This window comes from Hemitrygon akajei, chromosome 22 (assembly GCF_048418815.1).
Source record: "Hemitrygon akajei chromosome 22, sHemAka1.3, whole genome shotgun sequence".
Classification (NCBI taxonomy): Eukaryota; Metazoa; Chordata; class Chondrichthyes; order Myliobatiformes; family Dasyatidae; genus Hemitrygon; species Hemitrygon akajei.
The window spans coordinates 12,436,548-12,459,289 of record NC_133145.1 but is presented as its reverse complement, the minus strand read 5'-3'; the positions used below and the strand labels follow the sequence as shown (position 1 = coordinate 12,459,289).

The following is a 22,742-nucleotide window of genomic DNA, read 5'->3' as shown; positions in this document are numbered from 1 at the left end:
AGTGTAACGAGACTTACTTATCTATCAGAGCCATCTTGTTGGTGGCTGAAAGGTATGATCCAGTTTGTCACTCGACTTTCTAGTTGTATAGCACCCAATTTTGACACCAGTTCCCAGATTTAAGTTAGTTATTAAAATGAGTTTCACAAATAAAGGCACAACCATTGGAGAAGTAATTATAAGTAGGGACAATCAAGAAGTGTAGAGGAGCAGATATCTCAGATACATAATCCGGAAGGAGTCAGGTCACGAGAAGATATAAAATTGTTGGAAGAATCTTTTAATTTAGCTATGGTTTAATTGGGATCATATTATCTTGATACAGGTGGAGGCATTTTACCTATGCTGGCTCTTAGGGCAATCTCATCAATCACATTGCCACATTTATTTCTCTGTAACTTATTCTTCCTCGTGTTTGCCACTGTTTTCCTTACCACCCACTTACAGAAGGGGTAATTAACAGTCGCATATGTTTTGGACACAGGAGGAAAACTGAGGGCTGAAGGAAACCCACATGGTGACAGGGAGAAAGTGCAGACTCCACACTAAGTACTGTAGGCTAGGATTGAATTCAGGCCTCTGAGTCATGAAGCACACAGCTCTACTGATCCATTGTGTTTCCCAAGCTGATGGATGGAGCAACAGATATTTGGATATCAAGCTTAAGAACAGAAGAATAAGAAAGTTGGAGAGTGTTTTTGTTTAGTAGTTATGGAGGTAATCTAGCTTTGGATGATTTCAGTTACAATTGTGTTGAGGCAGGACTGAATTAAAAAGTAATCTGTCTTGTTGATGGCCCAAATTTGTGGTTACGTGCTTTGATATTATGTTAACAGTTGGCAGAGTTTGAGATGTAATGGAGGAAGGAGTTGGAGCCTAGGAAATGAAGTCCATTTCAGCAACAAAACACAACTTTAATCTGCCCAACATTTACTGGGAGAAAATTTGTTGAGAAAGATGATGATGGAACTGCATGGTGTTCGAGTGAGGTCAGTGTATGTCTCCCCCGTACAATGTCCCTGTGTTATAGTGATGGATGCTTACATTCCTCAGTGCTGTGCATACACTGATTAATACGCTGAGTTACCTTGTGTTATACTGCGGTAGTAAAATCAGATTACAGTAACAATTGTTACTGTACCACTAGATCCTCAGCAGTTGAATACATTCAAGACAGATGGTATCCAAAAGACTGGGCTGGAAACTGGATAGAGAACCAAACTGACCATGTATTTAGTCCTGCAGAAGTCCTCCATACATATTTCTTACGCACTTACTATTCTTACTGACTTACTGGCAATCAGGGCAGCGATGAAGGTCCTCCATCTCTGTCTGTATAGAAGGATTCTTCATTGTTGTTTCTCTAACAGCTGTTTTTTGGTGAGTCAGGATTGTTAGTCCTGAGCTGAACCCCCAAACCTGGAGGACTGGTCAGCCACTGTTAGCCTGTCTTCTACCCTTTGACCTGTTTGCCATGGGTAATCCAAGAGCCAAAACATAAAGCCCCGACCCCAGCCAGCACAGCTCTCCAGGTCATTGAGGCACCAAACCCTATGATAAGGTTGTGGCCCTCTTGGGGGCTACTATTCTCCAAACTTACTGTTAAAGATGGTCTTGTCTCTAGCAACCTGAGATTTGGAACAACACCACTAATACGTTGGCACTTTGCCGTTTGAAATGAATAGAAAGAGAACAGCACCACACTCCAGTGAATGCCTAATGACAATACTGAGTGGTTTAATCATCACATTTTCAGAAAAGTAGTCATCCAATGCAGGAGGAAAAAAATGACCTTAACATGAATTACTGAATCACTTCATTCAGTGCTTATGCAATAATTACAATACCACCTCCCAAGAAACCAGCCCTATATTCATTGAGTGGAATCCATGCACACAATGCTCCACAGGAAGAACACAAGAGAACTTTCACTGAGCACACACTGAAATTAATGGGGCTCTGCTTCCTAGTCATCAAGGAACAAGCAATATCACAGGTCTGTTAAAGGCAAGTAAATGCATTGGCTGAATATATACATATTACACAACAAACAATATCACAGGGAGATTTGGCAGCCTTAACAATTAATTTTTCAGAGAAGTGCTGTGGGCCTCTCATAGGCTTCAGGTGAAAGGCAGAGAGGTTGATTTCTCAGTAAAACGAGCCCTCAAATCTTGGGAGGCCCATGTGAGCTGAAAGTGTCGAGGCCAGTGTCAGAGGATGGCAAAGGGTTGGTGCCCTCAACAGACGGAGGATTCCTCTTCATAAGGAATGTAAACAGCAATTCTGATCAACAATGTCACATCCTCGAGCCTCGCTCTTGCAGAATCTGATTCCAATAAGAAGACAATTATTAAGAAATTGAGTAGGGAGATGAAATCTGGTGAAACCAGTTGGACTAGTTCTAACTACCCCTGTCAAAATATCCCTCATCTCAGAGTGCATCAGACTTCACATCATTGCCCCCAAAAACGCAAAGAATATCTCAAACCACCCCAACCTAACGACTAGAAGTTACAGCAACACACACAAAATGCTGGTGAAACGCAGCAGGCCAGGCAGCATTTATAGGGAGAAGCACTGCCGACATTTCGGGCCAAGACCCTTCATCAGGACTAACTGAAAGGAAAGATTTGAAAGTAGGAGGGGGAGGGGAAAATGCGAAATGATAGGAGAAGACCGAAGGGAGTGGGGTGAAGCTGAGAGCCGGAAAGGTGATTGGCAAAAGGGATACAGAGCTGGAGAAAGGAAAGGATCATGGGATGGGAGGCCAAGGGAGAAAGAAAGAGGGAGGGGAGCACCAGAGGAAGATGGAGAACAGGCAGAGTGATGGGCAGAAAGAGAGAGAAAAAAGGAGGGGATAAAAACTAAATATGTCAGGGATGGGGAAATAAGGGGAGGAGGGGCATTAACAGAAGTTAGAGAAGTCAATGTTCATGCCATCAGGTTGGAGGCTACCCAGCCGGTATATAAAGTGTTGTTCCTCCAACCTGAGTGTGGCTTCATCTTGACAGTAGAGGAGGCCATGGACAGACATATCAGAATGGGAATGGGACGTGGAATTAAAATGTGTGGCCACTGGGAGATCCTGCTTTCTCTGGCAGACAGAGCGTAGGTGTTCAGCGAAATGGTCTCCCAGTCTGCGTCGGGTCTCACCAATATATAAAAGGCCACACCGGGAGCACCTGACGCAGTATACCACACCAGCCGACTCACAGGTGAAGTGTCACCTCACCTGGAAGGACTGTCTGGGGCCCTGAATGGTGGTGAGGGAGGAAGTGTAAGGGCAGGTGTAGCACTTGTTCCGTTTAAAAGGATAAGTGCCAGGAGGGAGATTGGTGGGAAAGGATGGGGGGGGGGGACGAAAGGACAAGGGAGTTGCGTAGGGAGCGATCCCTGCGAAAAGCAGAAGGGGGGGAGGGAAAGATGTGCTTGGTAGTGGGATTCCGTTGGAGGTGGCGGAAGTTACGGAGAATTATACGTTGGACCCGGAGGCTGGGTGGCAATGGACTAGAAGTTAGCCTAATTTGTGACAAATACAGCAAGCAGCTGAGAAAGAACAAGAGGGAAAGTTATGGACAATGTAGTACCTTGGCTTTTTCACTTGGTTCGATGACAATCCCATTAGTTGAGTTATTCAGTTCCCTGGAGACAACGCAGAGAAATTCAGCCTGATCTTCACTGCCATAGTTGTAGGAGGATCCAATACTAATGAGCTGAGACAGGACCAGAATTTAATTAGTAGCAGCATATAAAAAGAGGCACCAGATAAATCACACAAACCTTTCATAATGCCTTCCAGAATTTGATCAAATAAAACCCGGTTACAATGGTAGAGATCACCATACATATTGGCTGGAACATCTAGTTGATCTCTCAAAATTCAGAGATCTGAACACAAAAAAAGCAGCTAACTCCCTAGTTCTTTTTGCAGGGAATACTGCAGCATCAAACATGCCGTTTGATTGGTGCGACTGTAACAAAACCCAATTTCCCTCGGGATCAATAAAGTATGTCTGTCTGTCTGTCTGTTTTCAAAATAGATATTAAGAAACTCATAATAAAGACCAACATCCGCCACAAACATCTAAGTGTTTGAAACCATTTTGTTGAGGATCTAAATACCTTGTTCCAAAGCCCCAAACTAGACAGCAAATCACATTGGGGAACTATGATAGTTTGCTACAGAATTGCTAGAAAGATCCAAAACATTTAAGATAATAGGTGCTTAGTAAACTTCAAAAGTGGCTATGTTGCAGATGAGAGAAGAATGTTATGGTCTACCTTGGAAATAAGAATTGTTTCTTTCAGAATACATCTCGTCACTGTGTTCCCGTTCACAGAGACAACTAGGACTCCTCCTACAAAGGGCTCAGATTATAAACAGTATTTCTAAAGGAGGAAATGGAAGTTGTTGTGGTCAGTCCTGATGGATGGATGGATGGATGGGCTGTATATTCTGTTGGCTCTTGCCAACATAATATTAACCACACATTCTACAGTATGTTTCAATGGATGGAGTCTGAATGAATCTTATCTTTTCAATGTGAAATCTGTAAGCACACTGTAGGTCAGCAATGATATTAACTTTTCTGATCAATTAATATCAAGTATAAACCAATGGTTACATGTGTAGATGTGCATGTGCAATCAAATTAGCTACTCTAAGGCAATTTCTCAGAAAGCAATCTTTGACTTGTGCAGTTTCTAAGAGGAATTTTTCATAAGCAGTCCCTATACGTTAATAACACATTGGACAAACCTCAGCGAAGGCACATTTACCACAGTAACAGACAATTCAGACCATGCTGATGATAATGCTCCACTCCAGCCCTCTGCTATTTTTCCTTATCTGAATATTTATCAACATACATACATCCAGCTTCTTAAAGTTATCTGTACTGTTATCTTAACCAGCAAGAAACAAATTCTCATTACTTTCTGTAGAGTTTTTTTGGGTTACCTGTTTGGCTTCTTACTAACTAGTGGATACTGATGAAAGCTTTTACACAGCACTATCAAAACCTTTTCTACATGTGTCAACCAAACTCGCTTCACAGTATTAAAGTAAGCCAGATTACTGGTTATTTAAAGGTGAAATTCTGAGGGTACAGAATCTTTATGTTCCTGTTAAGTTGAAAGGAAAGGTTAAAAGTTTGAGAGCGCCATGGTTTTCAAGGGATATTGGAAACTTGGTTCAGAAAAAGAGGGAGATCTACAATAAATATAGGCAGCATGGCGTAAATGAGGTGCTCGAGGAATATAAAGAATGTAAAAAGAATCTTAAGAAAGAAATTAGAAAAGCTAAAAGATACAAGGTTGCTTTGACAAATAAGGTGAAAATAAATCCGAAGGGTTTCTACAGCTATATTAATAGCAAAAGGATAGTGAGGGATAAAATTGGTCCCTTAGAGAATCAGAGTGGACAGCTATGTGTGGAGCCGAAAGAGATGCGGGAGATTTTGAACAATTTCTTTTCTTCGGTATTCACTAAGGAGAAGGATATTGAATTGTGTAAGGTAAGGGAAACAAGTAGGGAAGTTATGGAAACAATGACAATTAAAGAGGAGGAAGTACTGGTGCTTTTAAGGAATATAAAAGTGGATAAATCTCTGGGTCCTGACAGGATATTCCCTAGGACCTTGAGGGAAGTTGGTGTAGAAATAGCAGGGGCTCTGACAAATATTTCAAACGTCATTAGAAACAGGGATGGTGCCAGAGGATTGGCGTATTGCTCATGTGGTTCCATTGTTTAAAAAGGGTTCTAAGAGTAAACCTAGCAATTATAGGCCTGTCAGTTTGACGTCAGTGGTGGGTAAATTACTGGAAAGTATTCTTAGAGATGGTATACATAATTATCTGGATAGACAGGGTCTGATTAGGAAAAGTCAGCATGGATTTGTGCGTGGAAGGTCATGTTTGACAAATCTTATTGAATTTTTTGAAGAGGTTACGAGGAAAGTTGACGAGGGAAAAGCACTGGATGTTGTCTATATGGACTTCCTTAAGGCCTTTGACAAGGTTCCACATGGAAGGTTAGTTAGGAAGGTTCAATCGTTAGGTATTAATATTGAAGTAGTAAAATGGATTCAACAGTGGCTGGATGGGAGATGCCAGAGAGTAGTGGTGGATAACTGTTTGTCAGGTTGGAGGCCGGTGACTAGTGGTGTACCTCAGGGATCTGTACTGGGTCCAATGTTGTTTGTCATATACATTAATGATCTGGATGATGGGGTGGTAAATTGGATTAGTAAGTATGCAGGTGATACTAAGGTAGGTGGCGTTGTGGATAATGAAGTAGGTTTTCAAAGTGTTATGATCCCAGCCCCCTCCTTCTTGAGAATCGCAAGATCGCTATTAATTCGGGTCTTGGACCCAGGAAATGAGAGAGAATCCTCAGAAAGACAAAGCACCGGATTGGCCATTGTTTCTTGGAGACACCTTTGTGGATTGCGATCCTATACTACGTGCCAGCTATTAGGGCAACGTGGACTCGGCTACGTGTACACCCTCGGGCAATGTGGGCTGGGGATTGCCTCACCCCACCTTGATTGACATCTACAACCCTGCAAGTCAAGATAAAAGAGGGGCTGCAGGGGGCAGTCCCCTAGCGACGCACCAGAAGGAGACACCATCGCTCATCGCTCCCGTGATAACGGGAAGCTATTCGGAAGCCACGTGTGGGCCATTTCCCCTGGCCTGGGGAACGGGTGGCTGATAACACCGAAAAGGACTTCGAACTAACAACGGGGAACCCATGTTCCCGATTCAACGGTTTGCGTCCTAAAGACTGGGCAAGTTTCTTTTCTCACCAAAAATCTCTCTCTCTCTCTCCAACAAGTGAAACCCAGCGGTCCCCAAAAGGCTAAAGCCTGCATGAACTTGCGAGACTTTTATATTTCCATCGGACAATATTTTTACCCCTAGACAAAACGATAGAGCCACTTCTTATTGATGATTATTACTATACCCGCGCTTTAGATTTATTGACGACGTAGATTATCTGAATGTTTGTATTAACCTTACTTTTGTGCCCCTTTATAAATAAAAACGTTTAAAAATAGTACCATCAGACTTCAGCGGACCTCTCTATCTTTGCTGGTAAGTGACCCAGTTACGGGGTTCGTAACAAAAATTTGCAGAGAGATTTAGGCCAGTTAGAAGAGTGGGCTGAATGATGGCAGATGGAGTTTAATGCTGATAAGTGTGAGGTGCTACACTTTGGTAGGAATAATCCAAACAGGACATACATGGTAAATGGTAGGGCATTGAAGAATGCAGTAGAACAGAGTGATCTAGGAATAATGGTGCATAGTTCCCTGAAGGTGGAATCTCATGTGGATAGGGTGGTGAAGAAAGCTTTTGGTATGCTGGCCTTTATAAATCAGAGCATTGAGTATAGGAGTTGGGATGTAATGTTAAAATTGTACAAGGCATTGGTAAGGCCGAATTTGGAGTATTGTGTACAGTTCTGGTCACCGATTTATAGGAAAGATATCAACAAAATAGAGAGAGTACAGAGAAGATTTACTAGAATGTTACCTGGGTTTCAGCACCTAAGTTACAGGGAAAGGTTGAACAAGTTAGGTCTTTATTCTTTGGAGCGTAGAAGGTTGAGGGGGGACTTGATAGAGGTATTTAAAATTATGAGAGGGATAGATAGAGTTGATGTGGATAGGCTTTTTCCATTGAGAGTAGGGGAGATTCAAACAAGATGACATGATTTGAGAGTTAGAGTTAGAGTAAAGTTTAAGGGTAACACGAGGGGGAATTTCTTTACTCAGAGAGTGGTAGTTGTGTGGAATGAGCTTCCAGTAGAAGTGGTAGAGGCAGGTTTGGTATTGTCATTTAAAGTAAAATTGGATAGGTATATGGACAGGAAAGGAATGGAGGGTTATGGGCTGAGTGTGAGCCAGTGGGACTAGGTGAGAGTAAGCGTTAGCACGGACTAGAAGTGCCGAGATGGCCTGTTTCCGTGCTGTAATTGTTATATGGTTATAGGGGCTGATGAATTGACACACAGCAATGTTGAGGACCAGCAGTCCATTCCCACCTTATAAAACACACAGATCAAGTCTCATTCTACAAAAGGCTGCAGGTCACATCTTCCTTTCACAGTTCAAACCAAGACAACATGTTGGCTCTCGTAACCTTCAGCTGCCTCCTAACCCAAAAGGAAACTTAATTTACATCTTCTAAAAGCCCACTTCCCAATATCTTGCTGGCAACCAAATGTACACATTATAGACCCCTCTGTCATAGAGGTCATTCTGACTATATGTTAGTTTTCCCTCTTCTATTAAGTTATTGCCTTTTTGTCAATGTTTTTGCCTATCTCTGTTTATTAACTGTTTAAGAATAATAATTTATGATCTTTAGAATTCAATAACTTTAAATTATGATAGTATTAACTTCTTTACCTTTACCATGCTCTCTTAACTCCTAATTTGCGAAACAGATCATTTTGATTGAAAATTGAAGTGCTACCTGCTCAAATTTCCATCCGTCCGACATCGTAGAAACCATCTGTGTGAGTTCCTCCTCCTGACACTGTAGGACGCGGTAAACATGTTTCACTGGACCCTGTAGAGTAGACAATAATACCATGAACACGCTATATCAATGGTGAAGAGTTGGAGGCTTTATGTTCCTAGGAGTGAACGTCACCAACATCCTGGTCCAACCACATGGACCACAGCTAAGAAAGCTCACCAATGCCTCTGTTTCTTCAGTAGGCTGAGGAACTTTTATCAGCACACCATAGAAAGTATCCTCTCTGGATGCATAATCCCTCAGTATGGCAACTGCGCTGCCTGTTATCGCCAGAAACTGCAGAAAGTAGTGGACACAGCTCATTACATCACGGAAACCAGCCTCAACTCTATCCATCTTTCTCACTGCCTCAGTAAAACAGCCAGCCCATCCACCCCACAAACTCTTCCGCTGGGCAGAAGGTACAAAAACTTGAAAGCACGTACCAACAGGTTCGAGGACGTCGGACTACTAAATGGTTCCCTAGTAGGATGAGGTGGGCATTTGACCTCACAATCTACCTTGTTATGCTCTTGCACTGTTTATCTGCACTGCACTCTCCCTGTACCAGTTACACTTTATTCTGTATTCTGCTATTGTTTTATTGGTTCTTATCTCAATGGGACACCATGCAAGACAAACCTTTTGCTCTATCTCAGTACACTAAACCAGTTCCTATTCAGATATATGTAAAAGTCAGTTATAAATACTGAGGCTAATTTTCATTATCGTTGAAGTCGAGTGTATATTAGTCCTTACAATAAAACAGGATGTGACCATCTGCTAGTGCACAAACAGACATAATATGGTCTGGACTGCCAGCCAACTTCAACATGAGTTCTTACAAAAAAATAATTATTGGATTCTCACAAAGGATCTAAAACCTGAGACATTGCATCTTGTTGTAGATTCCTAATTTCTCTCCAGAAGTAGTTTGGAGTCTCCTTGAACTACTGGAGCCCATATAGAAACAGTGTTTCCACAATGCTGTTAGTAATGGAGCTCCAACTACTGTGCCGGAAAAGTGCTGTGCATGCACCTCAGAGGGCAAGTGCTTTGGAGAGGAATTTGAAATTGGTATTTGCATTCATCTGCTACCAATGTGTTTCCCAAATGACAGACGCCAGAGAACTTGGTAGTGATACCAAATGTGCTGCCAAGTTTCCATTTTGCTCTGTTCTAAATAGTGTTTAGCTTGAGAATTGTTAAGTTTCACTACACTCTTACTGTGCCTTGAAGGCGGTAGAAAGGCTTCAGGAGTCCAGAAGTACATCGGCTATTGTGGATTACAGACATCCCACCCTGCAAAAACTCATTTCAGGGAGGTAGCACCACCACCACCACCGCCCCTCCCCCAGGTCAACCTCCAAGGGTGTATGTATACAGGACATTTGATTATGAAAGAACACAGCAATTTATTTGATCACATATTGAAACTATTTACACACACACACACACATTAATATATTCCTTGTTGAGTATTTTGTTGGCAGCCTCAATGCTAATAGCTAAATGCTAATCCAAATAGCTTTTCTATTCCTTTTGAAAATTTTCCTTGTACTGTGATGTTCTGCTGAAAAGAACTGTGAAATACTTGAGCAGCCTTCCCTGTGCTTAGCCTCCCTAATATGTTGTGGTCCCTAAAAGAAATAAAAGCACAGGGTGTATCCTTATTATATTGTCTTATGCAGAAAATGTGACATTAAAATATGTACTGATATTATCATGGAGTCATTTTTTAATTCTATTATAACTTTAAGCAAGTCTACAGGGAGTTTGGCCTCATCACGTAATAGAGTAGCTCCTTAGCAGCTAGCCAGCTGGTTTAAATAATGTTAGTTATGCTAATGAATGAATGACACCTGTTAAACTCATCTCAACATGTCTTTTACAGTCATTTAATCCACCATGGGCAATAGAAAAGTCACTGTTGCAAACAGTGCAGCGAGCAACACTGTCATTATTTTGACCCCTATTAGGTAGACTACTTTAGTGTAGTCTGGGCTGAAGTACGTTTTATATTTTCTTTTTTTGAAACACTCTGCCATGGCACTGCAGGACACTACACTGAAGTGATGGACAATGAAAGAGAGAGAGAGGTCGACTGTAAAGCCCGCCCACAGAGAAAACTGATAGGTCTACTTAGCACAAATAGAGACCAATCAGGATGCTCTCTCTGTCACTCTCTCGCTATGTCTGTCACTCGCTCTCTCTGTCTCTCTCTCTCTCTCTCTCTCCCTCACTCTAAAAAAAAAATCGATTTCTGGGATATTGTACTGTATATAATTTGTGGGTGTCAGGGAGCCGCTATCAATATGCAGGAGACTCCTGGAACTTCCGGGAAAGGTGGGATGTCTGGGATTATCCAGCTTTTGACCTGCTCCAGCAGTCAATGTGTTGATATTACTAGAAAATATTTAACCAGGTGGCTAAGTAATGTGGCTAAACTTTCTAATTTATACAAATGATCACTGGCTGTTGTGTGTATGAAATCAATCCTAACTGTCTCATCAGCTTTAGCCTGAATGTTTCCGAGGAGGATATTGAACTACCTCATTATCTGAGGAATTGCAAACGGAACAGATTCATTCACCTCTGATCATATGATAAAGGAAAATGCATTGAACAAGTATAACTCATTTAGAAATTCCCGCAGGAATATCCTAGGAATATCCTAGGAATATCACAGTCTCTCCTTTCCGGTTCCGAAGGCTGCAGCCACTGGTCCTATTCAGAAATAGTACTCTGCCGTCACCGTGGCAAAAAATAAGCTCACATCTATGTCTGAATCAAGACAACGGCAAGATCTGCAGTCTAAAAGCCAAGTGAGCATTTGTGGAGAGGCTTTGGGTGCACAAGTGCTGTCACCTTGCATGGGTTTTCATACAGCAAAACTTTCCAGCAGGGTTAACACTGGTTACATGCAGCTTCAGTGTTTCCATGATGGAGACTCCACTGTTGATCAGCCAGTGACTCGGCCACAATAATGCACATGCGTGAAAGTGGGCAAGGGAACAACTGGAGACAACTGTTAGCTGAAGCGTTTCAAAACGTGGCAAGGAATCAGATGTCAGTGAGATAACTCAGGGCAACTCAGGAGAGAAAATACCTGTTCTTTTTGATTCATGGTAGCCTCATGTGTGCTACATGCAGCTGATCATTACCCAAATCTCAGTTTCTCATCTATGCCAGTCAATGGGGTAGAAGCTGCAGATCTGCCTGTCGTATGATCATTAGGTTGCTTTACAGTTAGAGTTGGTATCTTCTAATCATTTGGTCAGGAATTGGGCAGAGTGGGAGCAGACTTTTGAATGGCATCTCCCAAACTGAAACTTACTCCCGTGAATATCTGTACTTACTTTACTGAATTCACAAGGATATGAACAATTACAAAAAGATCAATTATTTTTGGGATTTCTATCCCCAAACTTACCCTAGTACCATTGTCTCTGCAAGGCACACCATCTACTCAGGCAATTCCAATCTGAATTTTGCTTGAATTGTTGTAAACATACATTATTTCTCAGAGTTGACAGAAACTGTTCTGTGACAGAAACAAATCCATTCCTTTCACCAAGCACAAACTGTTATTAGGTAGTTTCCAAATTTAAAAAAAAATGATAAAACAGTCAAGGTCAGCTCACCTGTGAGGTCCTATTCTCCAAATCCCGAATACGTTCTTTGACCAATCGGACAAGTAAGGCAATGTTATAGAACTCTGCCTCCTCCAGCACCCCTGGAAAAACAAAGAGTGGTTAGGAAGCAGTTGGCCAAAGCTCAGATGCAACAGGCCATTCTGTATTACATCAAAGAACGATCCTGACTATCATACAACTAGTATCAACTCCAGAAACGTTCTGACATTTTCACAACTAAACAACATACTTTGCAAAGCCATCCAAAATACAACACTGGAATTTCTCAAGACGTCATAACCTTGGAAATCTATCCCTTGAACCAAGCAGGTCAGTTCTACAGGAACTTGTGTTTTGCCTTAACTAGCTTGCCTTGTTAGAAATTGTGGCTTAACTAGCTGTTTCCAATGCCACAAACTAATTGACGGAGAAACCCTAAATTGAGCCTGGCAGCTTTATGAATCTGTGATGGAGATACAGTCAAACTAAAGTTGAGATTAACTTAGAGCACGCTTTTCCCACTATATAAAATTTCCGTAACATAAGCGATTAAGGCGGCAACATGAAAAACAACCACTCTTAGCCCCTGGTATTTAATGTCTGCATTCATCCACCAAGACTACAAGAGAAGAGATCGGAGATTTGAATGGCCTGGCATCTGCCTCATAGTTACACTGCTCACTCTGACTGGGTCTCTACACCATGACAACTGACTCCTCAGCTAGCCTGTACAATGATATTGTAGTAAAGTGTCAATAAAAATATTAAAGATCTCAATCCATCCCTGATTCAATCACTTTTCTCTGCCGTCCCTGCTAAACTGTAATTCCAAGGCTGCCATACACTATCTAGTACTCAAGCTAATTAGCATTAGACAGTGTATAGCTACTGTGAACATCTGCTAGGTCACATACAATTGAACATATCAACAGCTCATTGTACTAATTCAATACAATGTAGAAATTAAACCTAAAAGCTAATTGTCTGTGTAGCTTGGCCCATCCCAAATCTTTACTTAACACAAGTCTATGGAGTCATCCGCAGACTTGAGCCTGTAACAAACAGAAAATCCAGAAGCAGTAGGAGGCCACTCAGCCCCTCTCACCTGGACTGCAATTCAATAAGATCATGTTGATTCCTTATCCCAGCATTACAATCCCACACAAAGACCATATCCCTTGATTCCTCATTATAGAAAAGTTCATCATTCTCAGTCTTGAATATACAGCAACTGAGCCTCCACGACCATCCTGGCTGCAGAATTCCAAAGAGTCACTAATCTCTGGCTCAAGCCATAACTTCTCAAAGATTCAATTTTATTTCTCACTTGCATCAGTTGTACATACAGTGAAATATGTCATTTGTGTTAATAAATGAGTGTGTGCTGGGGGCAGCCCACAAGTGTCACAATGGCATTATAACAAGGAACACAACAAGCAACAAAACAACTTGTCCCAGTACTGAATAACAGCCCCTTATTTTGAGACTGACTCCTAGTACTAAGCACATAAGCAGTGGAAACATCTGTTCTGAATATACCTTGCCAATCCCTTCAAAGTTTATACATTTCAATGAAATCAGCTTTCATTCTTCTAAATGAAATGGATTACAGACTTCAACTGTTTAATCTTTCCTTAAATGACAAGCATGCCACCCCAGGAATCATTTTAATAAATTGATCCTGTACTCGTGCTATTGCAAGCATATTCTTCCATTTGTAGGGAAACCAGTTCTGTCAATAGTATTCTTGATTCGGTCTCAGAAGGGCTCTATCTGATCAGAGGAAGATATTTCTGCTCTTGCACAGATAAAATTAACACTCCAGCAACATATTAATTTTTCAGAATGCAGGAGTTGGTAGCAGAAATCAGCATTTCTTATTAATTCCTAAATGCCGCCATGAGCTGCTGAAGGTGTTCCCATAAGGCTGTTGCAGATGAAGACTTGGAACCGATCATGATGGAGGTGGTGGAGTCCCACACATCAGCTGCCTTGTCCATGGGTGGCAAAGCTCATGGACTGGGTATGTGTTAATCAGAGTAACCTCGCCTGTGGTAGTGGAGGAACTGATGTGGGGTGCCAAACAAGTAGGCTGCTTTGTCCTGGACAGTGTTGAACTTTTGAGTTTTATTGGACATCGCATCAGGGGAAGGGTATTCCATCACACTCTTAACTTATGGCAATTAAAATGGTTGAGTATCCTTGGAGGTATCAAAAATCGTGGAATTGAATTTAGGAGCCGAGAGGTAATGTTGCAGCAATATAGGACCCTGGTCAGATCCCACTTGGGAGTACTACATATAGAAACATAAAAAACCTACAGCACAATACAAGGTTGTGCCGAACATGTCCCTATCTTAGAAATTACTAGGCTTACCTATAGCCCTCTATTTTTCTAAGCTCCATGTACCTATCCAAACGTCTCTTAAAAGACCCTATCGTATCCCAGAGAATCTGACCGGCCCTCAGAGCCATGATATTATCATGCTTCTGGCCAATGGTAAATCTCTAGAATGTAAATAGTGGAAGACTTAACCATGATAATGTTATTGAATGTCAAGGGTAGATTGATTGAAAGTGCTCACTGTCTGACATTTTATGTCACAAATACGACTGATGAGTGAATGTTGTTTCAGTACAGGTAGTCCCTGAGTTACGAACGTCCAACCTACAAACAACTGGTACTTATGAACGGCCTGCCATAAAGCCTATTATATTAAAAATTCGTCGGCTCGAGGAAGGAGAACACCATCCACCATTTCAAGTCGGATCACATTGCCGTTAACACTGTGTTGAGTGTATAACTTTGTATTTGGCTTAAATTTTTGTTAGCAAGATTCACCCTGAACCCCCTTTTCCAGTCAGCACCGCCCCCACTTGTCCCAGTTAATCTGTCTCAGTGCGGGTGGACTTTAGGACCCGCCGCCTGCGACTGCTGCTGAATCCACAGTGTTTCTGTTCCAATAACGGAAAACGATCACGATTGAAAATAAAGTGGAAATAATAAAGCGATTGAAAAGAGGTCATTGGAAAAGCATTAGGCTACAGTCGGTCAACGATCAGAACAAGTTTAAAGGATAAAGTGAGAATAATGGAGCATGCGAAAGGCCCTGCCCTGATGAAAGCTACAATTATTACTAAGCAACGCAGTGGTTTAATGATTGAAATACATACGTTTCTTAAGTGTTTTATATGCATAGAAAGGTAAAATATATACTATATACTAAGACAAACATTTGACTAACTGACGCTAAATAATACCGGATGTACCTGTTCTGACTTACGTACAAATCCGACTTAAAGACGAACTTAGGAACAGAACTCGTTTGTAACCCGGGGATTGCCTGTATTGTTGCGTGTAGGCATGTCTCACTTGCTGAAAACCTGTGATTACAATTTGTCATTGTATAATCATGACTTCTGATCAAAATGATGGAAGGAAGACCACTGATAAAGCAGCTGACAGTAGCTGAGCCTTGGCTATTGCCCTGCAGAACTGCTGTAGCAATGTAGCTTAGTTTTGGTGTGACTCTGTTCATTGCAAGGTTTTCCCTTAATCCCCAGTTTTCAGAACACAGACATCTACAGCAGATCAGAGGCCTTTCAGCCCACAATGTTGTGCCAACCACGCAACCTACTCTGGAGACTGCCTAGAATTTCCCAAGCACATAGCCCTCTATTTTTCTAAGCTCCATGTACTTATCCAAGAGTCTCTTAAAAGACCCTCACGTATCTGCCTCCACCATCATTGCTGGCAGTGCACTCCACACACCCACCACTCTCTGTGTGACAAACTTACCTCTTGTACCTACTTCCAAGCACCTTAAAAAATCAGCCCCCTTGTGTTAGCCATTTCAGCCCTGGGAAAAAGCCTCTGACTGTCCACACGATCAATGCCCCCATCATCTTATAAACCTCTATCAGGTCACCTCTCATCCTCCGTCGCTCCAAGCAGAAAAGGCCAAATTCACTCAACCTATTCTCATATCAAATCCAGGCAACATCCTTGTAAATCTCCTCTGCACTCTCTCTGTAGTATCCACATCCTTCCTGTAGTGAAGTGACACAATACTCCAAGTGGTCTAACCAAGCTCTCAAATAATTGTTACATCACCTCATGGCTCTTGAATTCGATCCCACGGTTGATAAATGTCAACACACTATACGCCTTCTTAACAACGCTGTCAACCTGAACAGCAGCTTTGAGTGCTGTATGGACATAGACCCCAAGATCTCTCTGATCTTCCACACTGCCAAGAGTCTTACCAGTAATATTATATTCTGACTTCAAATTTGATCTTCCAAGGTGAACCACCACACTTATTTGGGTTGAACTCCATCTGCCACTTCTCAGCCCTGTTCTGCATCCTATCAATGTCCCGCTGTAACCTCTGACAACTCTCCAGACTATCTACAACATCCCCAACCTTTGCATCATCAGCAAACTTACTAACCCACCCTTCTACTTCTTTTTCAGGCTTCTCAATACCACCAAATGTCAAATGTTCCAATGTTATAAAGCAACTTTAGTTCTCCATCCGATCGGATTTGGACTTTTCTGCTTATGGCCTTTAACACATTTCTAATGAAGACCAACTGGCTGATAAAACACGTTACAATTGACAGTGTAGGAGTCAACACCACAATCTACCATTCCAGATTATCATGTTTTCAGCATGATTCATAACTCTCCAGCTCTGATCGAAGGGCATCAGCCTCCATGTTAATGTGTTTTCTTTCTCCTCCAGATACCCCTTTCAGTAACTGCAGTGTTGTGCATCTCACAGATCTTTCAGTGTCTTCATTCATCTCCTTTAATTTACACTTCCTACAAAGAGACCAGCTATTTTAAACATACCTTCAATACACTCTCCAAAACAAAACTATTCATACCTGCATCATGCAGTTTCTTCCATTGCTTCTGTTATCTCTATCCCTCCCTCTTCTCTGCAACTTAAAACTTCCCTCCTTTGATGAAAGACCGTCGATCTGAAATGTTAACTGTTTCTCTCAAAAGATGTAGCCTGCTCTGCTGAGTATTTCTACTATTTTCTGGTTGTAATACAAGTGACCACATGCTATAAAGAACTTTAGTGGCTGTGTTTAATGTTTTAATGTAAAACCAAGTTCTTAATCATTAAAATCCATCCAAGAACCACTTATTCAACCTGGCTTGAGATCTTACTTTTTTAAAACCAATTCAGTCTCTGTCACCTTGAATATCTGGCCCATTCAGAGCTAACAATCTGTGTCCGGGTCAATCTTGGAGTCTAATGTATCTGAGTGTTTGAGTTACTCTCTGGTCAACCCTCCCTGTCAACATTTGTATTATATTTCAGCAGATATTCATCTCTCACCCTCTTCTGCCAAATCCTTGTTAATGATTAGTTTGCCATGTCGAAGGTAGTTGAGGATCGGGCCAAAGTAACTCGGGTCTCTGTCGATGAGATAGGCACCAGTTTCATCCTGCAAGAGAGAGACCAACACAATGCAAAATCAACTACAACGTGAAAGTGGCTCACATATCCATAGCCAACTTTTCATTATGGACAAGCAAACTTGCCTGAATTTAAGTTCATAGGTTAACTGACCATTGTAATCACTGGGCTGAAGGGCAGTATGGCTCTTTAGGCTGTAAGGCCTACTCTGCATTGTTTTTCCAAACAAACAAATAAATGTCTTATTATAGCCACACGAGTTCTGTCTCAAGAGAGTAATTCAAGAAATACTTTAGATGCAGGGACAGATGCAAGGTACCATTAAGAATAGCAAAAATCACGGTGATCAACAAGTAAACCTGTACAGATGCTGGAATTGTATCTATAGACTGGAAGTAAGAAAATGTGACCCCAATATTTAAGAAAGGGCGAAATGAGAAAACAGGGAATTATCAACCTATCAGTCCAGCTTCAGCAGCTGGGAAAATGCTGGAATCCATTAATAGATGACGTAATAACAGAACATTTGAAAAGAATACCAGGATTGAGCAGAATCAGTAGGGATTTATGAAAGGAAGTACAGGGTTGACTAATCTAATGGAATTTTTTGGGAATGCAACTTATAACGTGGGTAAAGGGAAAACACTGGATGTGGTACAGTTGGTTTTGCAGAAGGTATTTTCAACAAAGGCCCACACAGAAGGTTGGTCAATGTGTTTAGAGTACATGGAGTTGGGGGTATAACGACCTGGATGTCCTTATACACAAATCACTGTAGGTGCAGCATGTGATTAGGAAGGTAAAGGGTATTAGAAAACAATAAAACTTCCTGATGAATGGTCTCGGCTCGAAACTTCGACATCGCTTCTCCCTATAAATGCTGCCTGGCCTGCTGTGTTCCACCAGCATTTTGTGTGTTGTTGTTTGAATTTCCAGCATCTGCAGATTTCCTCGTGTTTGCTCTTTGAACTACACGTTGGATATTGATACAAAAAACACATGCTTCATCAGATTCTGAAGAAAAGTCGCTGATTCAACTTGTTTCCCTTTCCACATATGCTGTCTGACTCCCAGCATTTCTCTTTCTGTTTAACACATCATTTGTTGGTGGTGCTAGGAGAGGATCTGAGTCCTCAAATCAAGATTATTTCAGCTTTTATGAGACTGCCCTGGAGTCTCTGACCTAAAAACTATATATATATATATATATCTACCAAAGAGGGGTCTTACTCTCCATATTTTTGTATAAAATAGACCATACCATAAGATATAGGAACAGAATTAGGACATTCCGCTATTTAATCGTGGCTGATCCATTTTCCGTCTCCATCTGAATCTCCTGCCTTATCCCAGTATCCCTTCATGCCCTCATCAATCAAGAATCTATCAACCTGTCTTAAATATACGCAAAGACCTACCGGTAGCCTCCACAGCCACCTGTGACAACAAATTCCGGATTCACCACTCTTTGGCTACAGAAATACCTCCTCATCTCCATTCGAAAAGGATGCCCCTCTATTCTGAGGCTGTGTTGTTGGGTCTGAGATACTCCCGCCATAGGAAACATCCTCTCCATGTTCACTCTATCAAGGACTTTCAACATTTGATAGGTTTCAATTAGGTCACCCCTCACTCTTATGAATTCCAATCCATACAGGCCCAGAGCCATCAAACACTCTTCATATGACATGCCACTCAACCCTGGATTCATGTTCATGAATCTCCTTTGAACCCTTTCCAGTTTCAGTGCATCCTTTCTAGGATAAGGGATCCAAAATTGCTCACAATACTCCAAGAGAGGTCTCACCAGTGCTTCATGAAGTCTCAACATTACATCCTTGCTTTTAGATTCCAGTCCTCTCGAAATGAATGCTAACATCGCATTTGCCTTCCTCACCACAAACTCACCCTGCAAATTAACCCTTAAGGAACCCTCCACAAGGACTATCAAGTCCTTTTGCACCTCAGGTTTTTCAATTTTCTCTCCATTTAGAAAATAGTCTACTTCCTCATTTCTTCTACCAAGGTGCAAGACCATACCCTTCCCAACTCTGTATTCCATCTGCCACTCTTTACCCATTTTCTAATCTAAGTTCTTCTGTAGTCGCTCTACTTCCTCAAATCTACCTGCCCCATGTTCTTGTATGTTAAAGAGAGGCGAGACTGCACAGGCATGTGACGTCAGCCAGTAGAGCGCGAAAGGTTTAAAAAGAAGACCGCCATATCCAGCGGGCAGCATAGTGAGAGGTAGCAGAGTGATAGGGCTTTGGTTCAACAGGCTTAGGCAGTAACAGGACGAGGTGAAGTAGGAAGTATGTGTGCGAGGCCAGTTTTCTGTGCTCGGTGTCAGATGTGGGGGGGGGTCCCGGAGTCTCCCAGCCTCCCGGATGGCCATATCCGTACCAGGTGTGTCGAGCTGCAGCTCCTAAGGGACCGAGTTAGGGAACTGGAGATGCAGCTCGATGACCTTCGCCTAGTCAGGGAGAGTGAGGAGGGGATAGAGAGGAGTTACAGGCAGGTGGTCACACCGGGGCCACGGGAGATGGACAAGTGGGTCACAGTCAGGAGGGGGGACGGGGAAGAGTCAGGTACTAGAGAGTACCCCTATGGCTGTACCCCTTGACAATAAGTACTCCTGTTTGAGTACTGTTGGGGGTGGGGGGGACAGCCTACCTGGGGGAAGTGGCAGTGGCCATGCCTCTGGCACAGAGTCTGGCCCTATGGCTCAGAAGGGTAGGGAAGGAAGAGGAAGGCAGTAGTGATAGGGGACTCTAAAGTTAGAGGGTCAAACAGGCGATTCTGTGGACGCAGGAAAGAAACTCGGATGGTAGTTTGCCTCTCAGGTGCCAGGGTCCGGGATGTTTCTGATCCCGTCCAAGATATCCTGCGGTGGGAGGGAGAACAGCCAGAGGTCATGGTACATATTGGTACCATTGACATAGGTAGGAAAAGGGAAGAGGTCCTGAAAAAAGACTACAGGGAGTTAGTAAGAAAGTTGAGAAGCAGGACCACAAAGGTAGTAACCTCCGGATTATTGCCTGTGCCACATGACAATGAGAATAGGAATACGATGAGGTGGAGGATAAAATTCGTGGCTAAGGGATTGGAGCAGGGGGCAGGGATTCAGATTTCTGGATCGTTGGGACCTCTTTTGGGGCAGATGTGACCTGTACAAAAAGGACAGGTTGCATTTGAATCCCAGGAGGACCAATATCCTGGCGGGGAGGTTTGCTAAGGCAACTGGGGAGAGTTTAAACTAGAATTGTTGGGGGGTGGGAGCTGAACTGAAGAGACTGAGGAAGAGGAGGTTAGCTCACAAATAGAGAAAGCTTGTAGACAGTGTGAGAGAGAGGATAGGCAGGTGATAGAGAAGGGACACGCTCAGACTGAAGGCTTGAGATGTGTCTATTTTAATGCAAGGAGTGTTGTGAACAAAGCGGATGAGCTTACAGCGTGGATCAGTACTTGGAGATATGATGTGGTGGCCATTACAGAGACTTGGATGGCTCAGGGACAGGAATGGTTACTTCAAGTGCCGGTTTTTAGATGTTTCAGAAAGGACAGGGAGGAAGGCAAAAGAGGTGGGAGCGTGGCACTGTTGATCAGAGATAGTGTCACGGCTGCAGAAAAGAAGGACGCCATGGAGGGATTGTCTACGGAGTCTCTGTGGGTGGAGGTTAGGAACAGGAAGGGGTCAATAACTTTACTGGGTGTTTTTTATAGGCCACCTAATAGTTACAGGGATATCGAGGAGCAGATAGAGAAACAGATCCTGGAAAGGTGTAATAATAGCAGAGTTGTCGCAATGGAAGATTTTAATTTCCCAAATATCGATTGGCATTTCCCTAGAGCAAGAGGTTTAGATGGGGTGGAGTTTGTTAGGTGTGTTCAGGAAGGTTTCTTGACACAATATGTATGTACTGCGTATGTTAATCAAAATGGCTTCTTTGTTTATTAAAAGTAAAAATGCTTCTTTGTTATGCTAACTGGTGAGAGAGTGCTTTTTCTGCAGAGCACTCTCGAAGCTTGTTTGGGTTATAGCTACTGATAACGAGAATTGTATTCATTTGTTAACCAATTGGGATTGATGTTATTCGTTTTTGTGGGTCTGTGAGCTGTTGTTGGGAAGTTGGGAAGGAGATCTCGAGGAAGGCGGACGGGTGCTGGAGGCGCTGCTGGTCGATCACCAAGGGTGGTCCCAGGTGCATGGGTCGTGAAGGTGGGAGAAGATTGAAGAGTGGACCGAAGACTTGATGGTTGAGCTCCAACGATGTGCACTAATTGACTGAACCCTGATAAGTTCTGGCACCTTTTCTTTCCTTTCTTTTCTTTCATATATATTGTATCATTATTAATCACTTAGTTCTAGTAAGATTTATAAAGTGTATTCTGTAAACGTACACGGTGTGCGGTTTGATATTGTGTGTGCGAGTTTGTACCAGTGTGCATTTCACAGCATCCACGTATACGCAAGGTGCGGTTTGGCGGATGGACAAATCATCCCCTAGACATACACCAGCCAATCGTGTAAGTGTTACATGTAGATAAGCCTACAAGAGGAGAGGCTCTACTTGATCTGGTATTGGGAAATAAACCTGGTCAGGTGTCAGATCTCTCAGTGGAGATAGTGATCATAATTCTGTCTCCTTTACAATAGCATTGGAGAAGGATAGGAACAGACAAGTCAGAAAGGCATTTAATTGGAGTAAGGGGCTATCAGGCAGGAATTTGGAGGCTTAAATTGGAAACAGATGCTCTCAGGGAAATGTATGGAAGAAATGTGGCAAATGTTCAGGGGATATTTGTATAGAGTTCTGTATAGGTACATTCCAAAGAGACAGGGAAGTTATGGTAGGGTACAGGAACTGTGGTGTACAAAGGCTGTAATAAATCTAGTCAAGAAGAAAAGCTTACAAAAGGTTCAGAGAGCTAGGTAACGTTAGAGTTCTAGAAGATTATAAGGCTACTAGGAAGGAGCTTAAGAAGGAAATTAGGAGAGCCAGAAGGGGCTATGAGAAGGCCTTGGCGGGCAGAATTAAGGAAAACCCCAAGGCATTCTCCAAATATGTGAAGAGCAAGAGGATAAGACATGAAAGAATAGGACCAATCAAGTGTGACAGTGGGAAAGTGTGTATGG

General features: G+C 42.3%; 1 protein-coding gene across 1 annotated transcript in view; it reads right to left on the bottom strand.

Moving 5' to 3' along the window:
• Positions 1–1,709: 1,709 nt before the first annotated feature.
• LOC140714980 (BTB/POZ domain-containing protein KCTD2-like) overlaps positions 1,710–22,742 on the bottom strand; it is a 26,646-nt gene continuing 5,613 nt past the window's right edge. The window contains exons 2-6 of the mRNA XM_073026700.1: positions 17,525–17,633; positions 12,177–12,268; positions 8,488–8,583; positions 3,591–3,716; positions 1,710–2,329 (exon numbers count right to left, since the gene is read on the bottom strand). Of these exons, the coding sequence (XP_072882801.1) occupies positions 2,300–2,329; positions 3,591–3,716; positions 8,488–8,583; positions 12,177–12,268; positions 17,525–17,633 (453 nt within the window). The 3' untranslated portion in view covers positions 1,710–2,299. The remainder of the gene's footprint in view (positions 2,330–3,590; positions 3,717–8,487; positions 8,584–12,176; positions 12,269–17,524; positions 17,634–22,742) is intronic.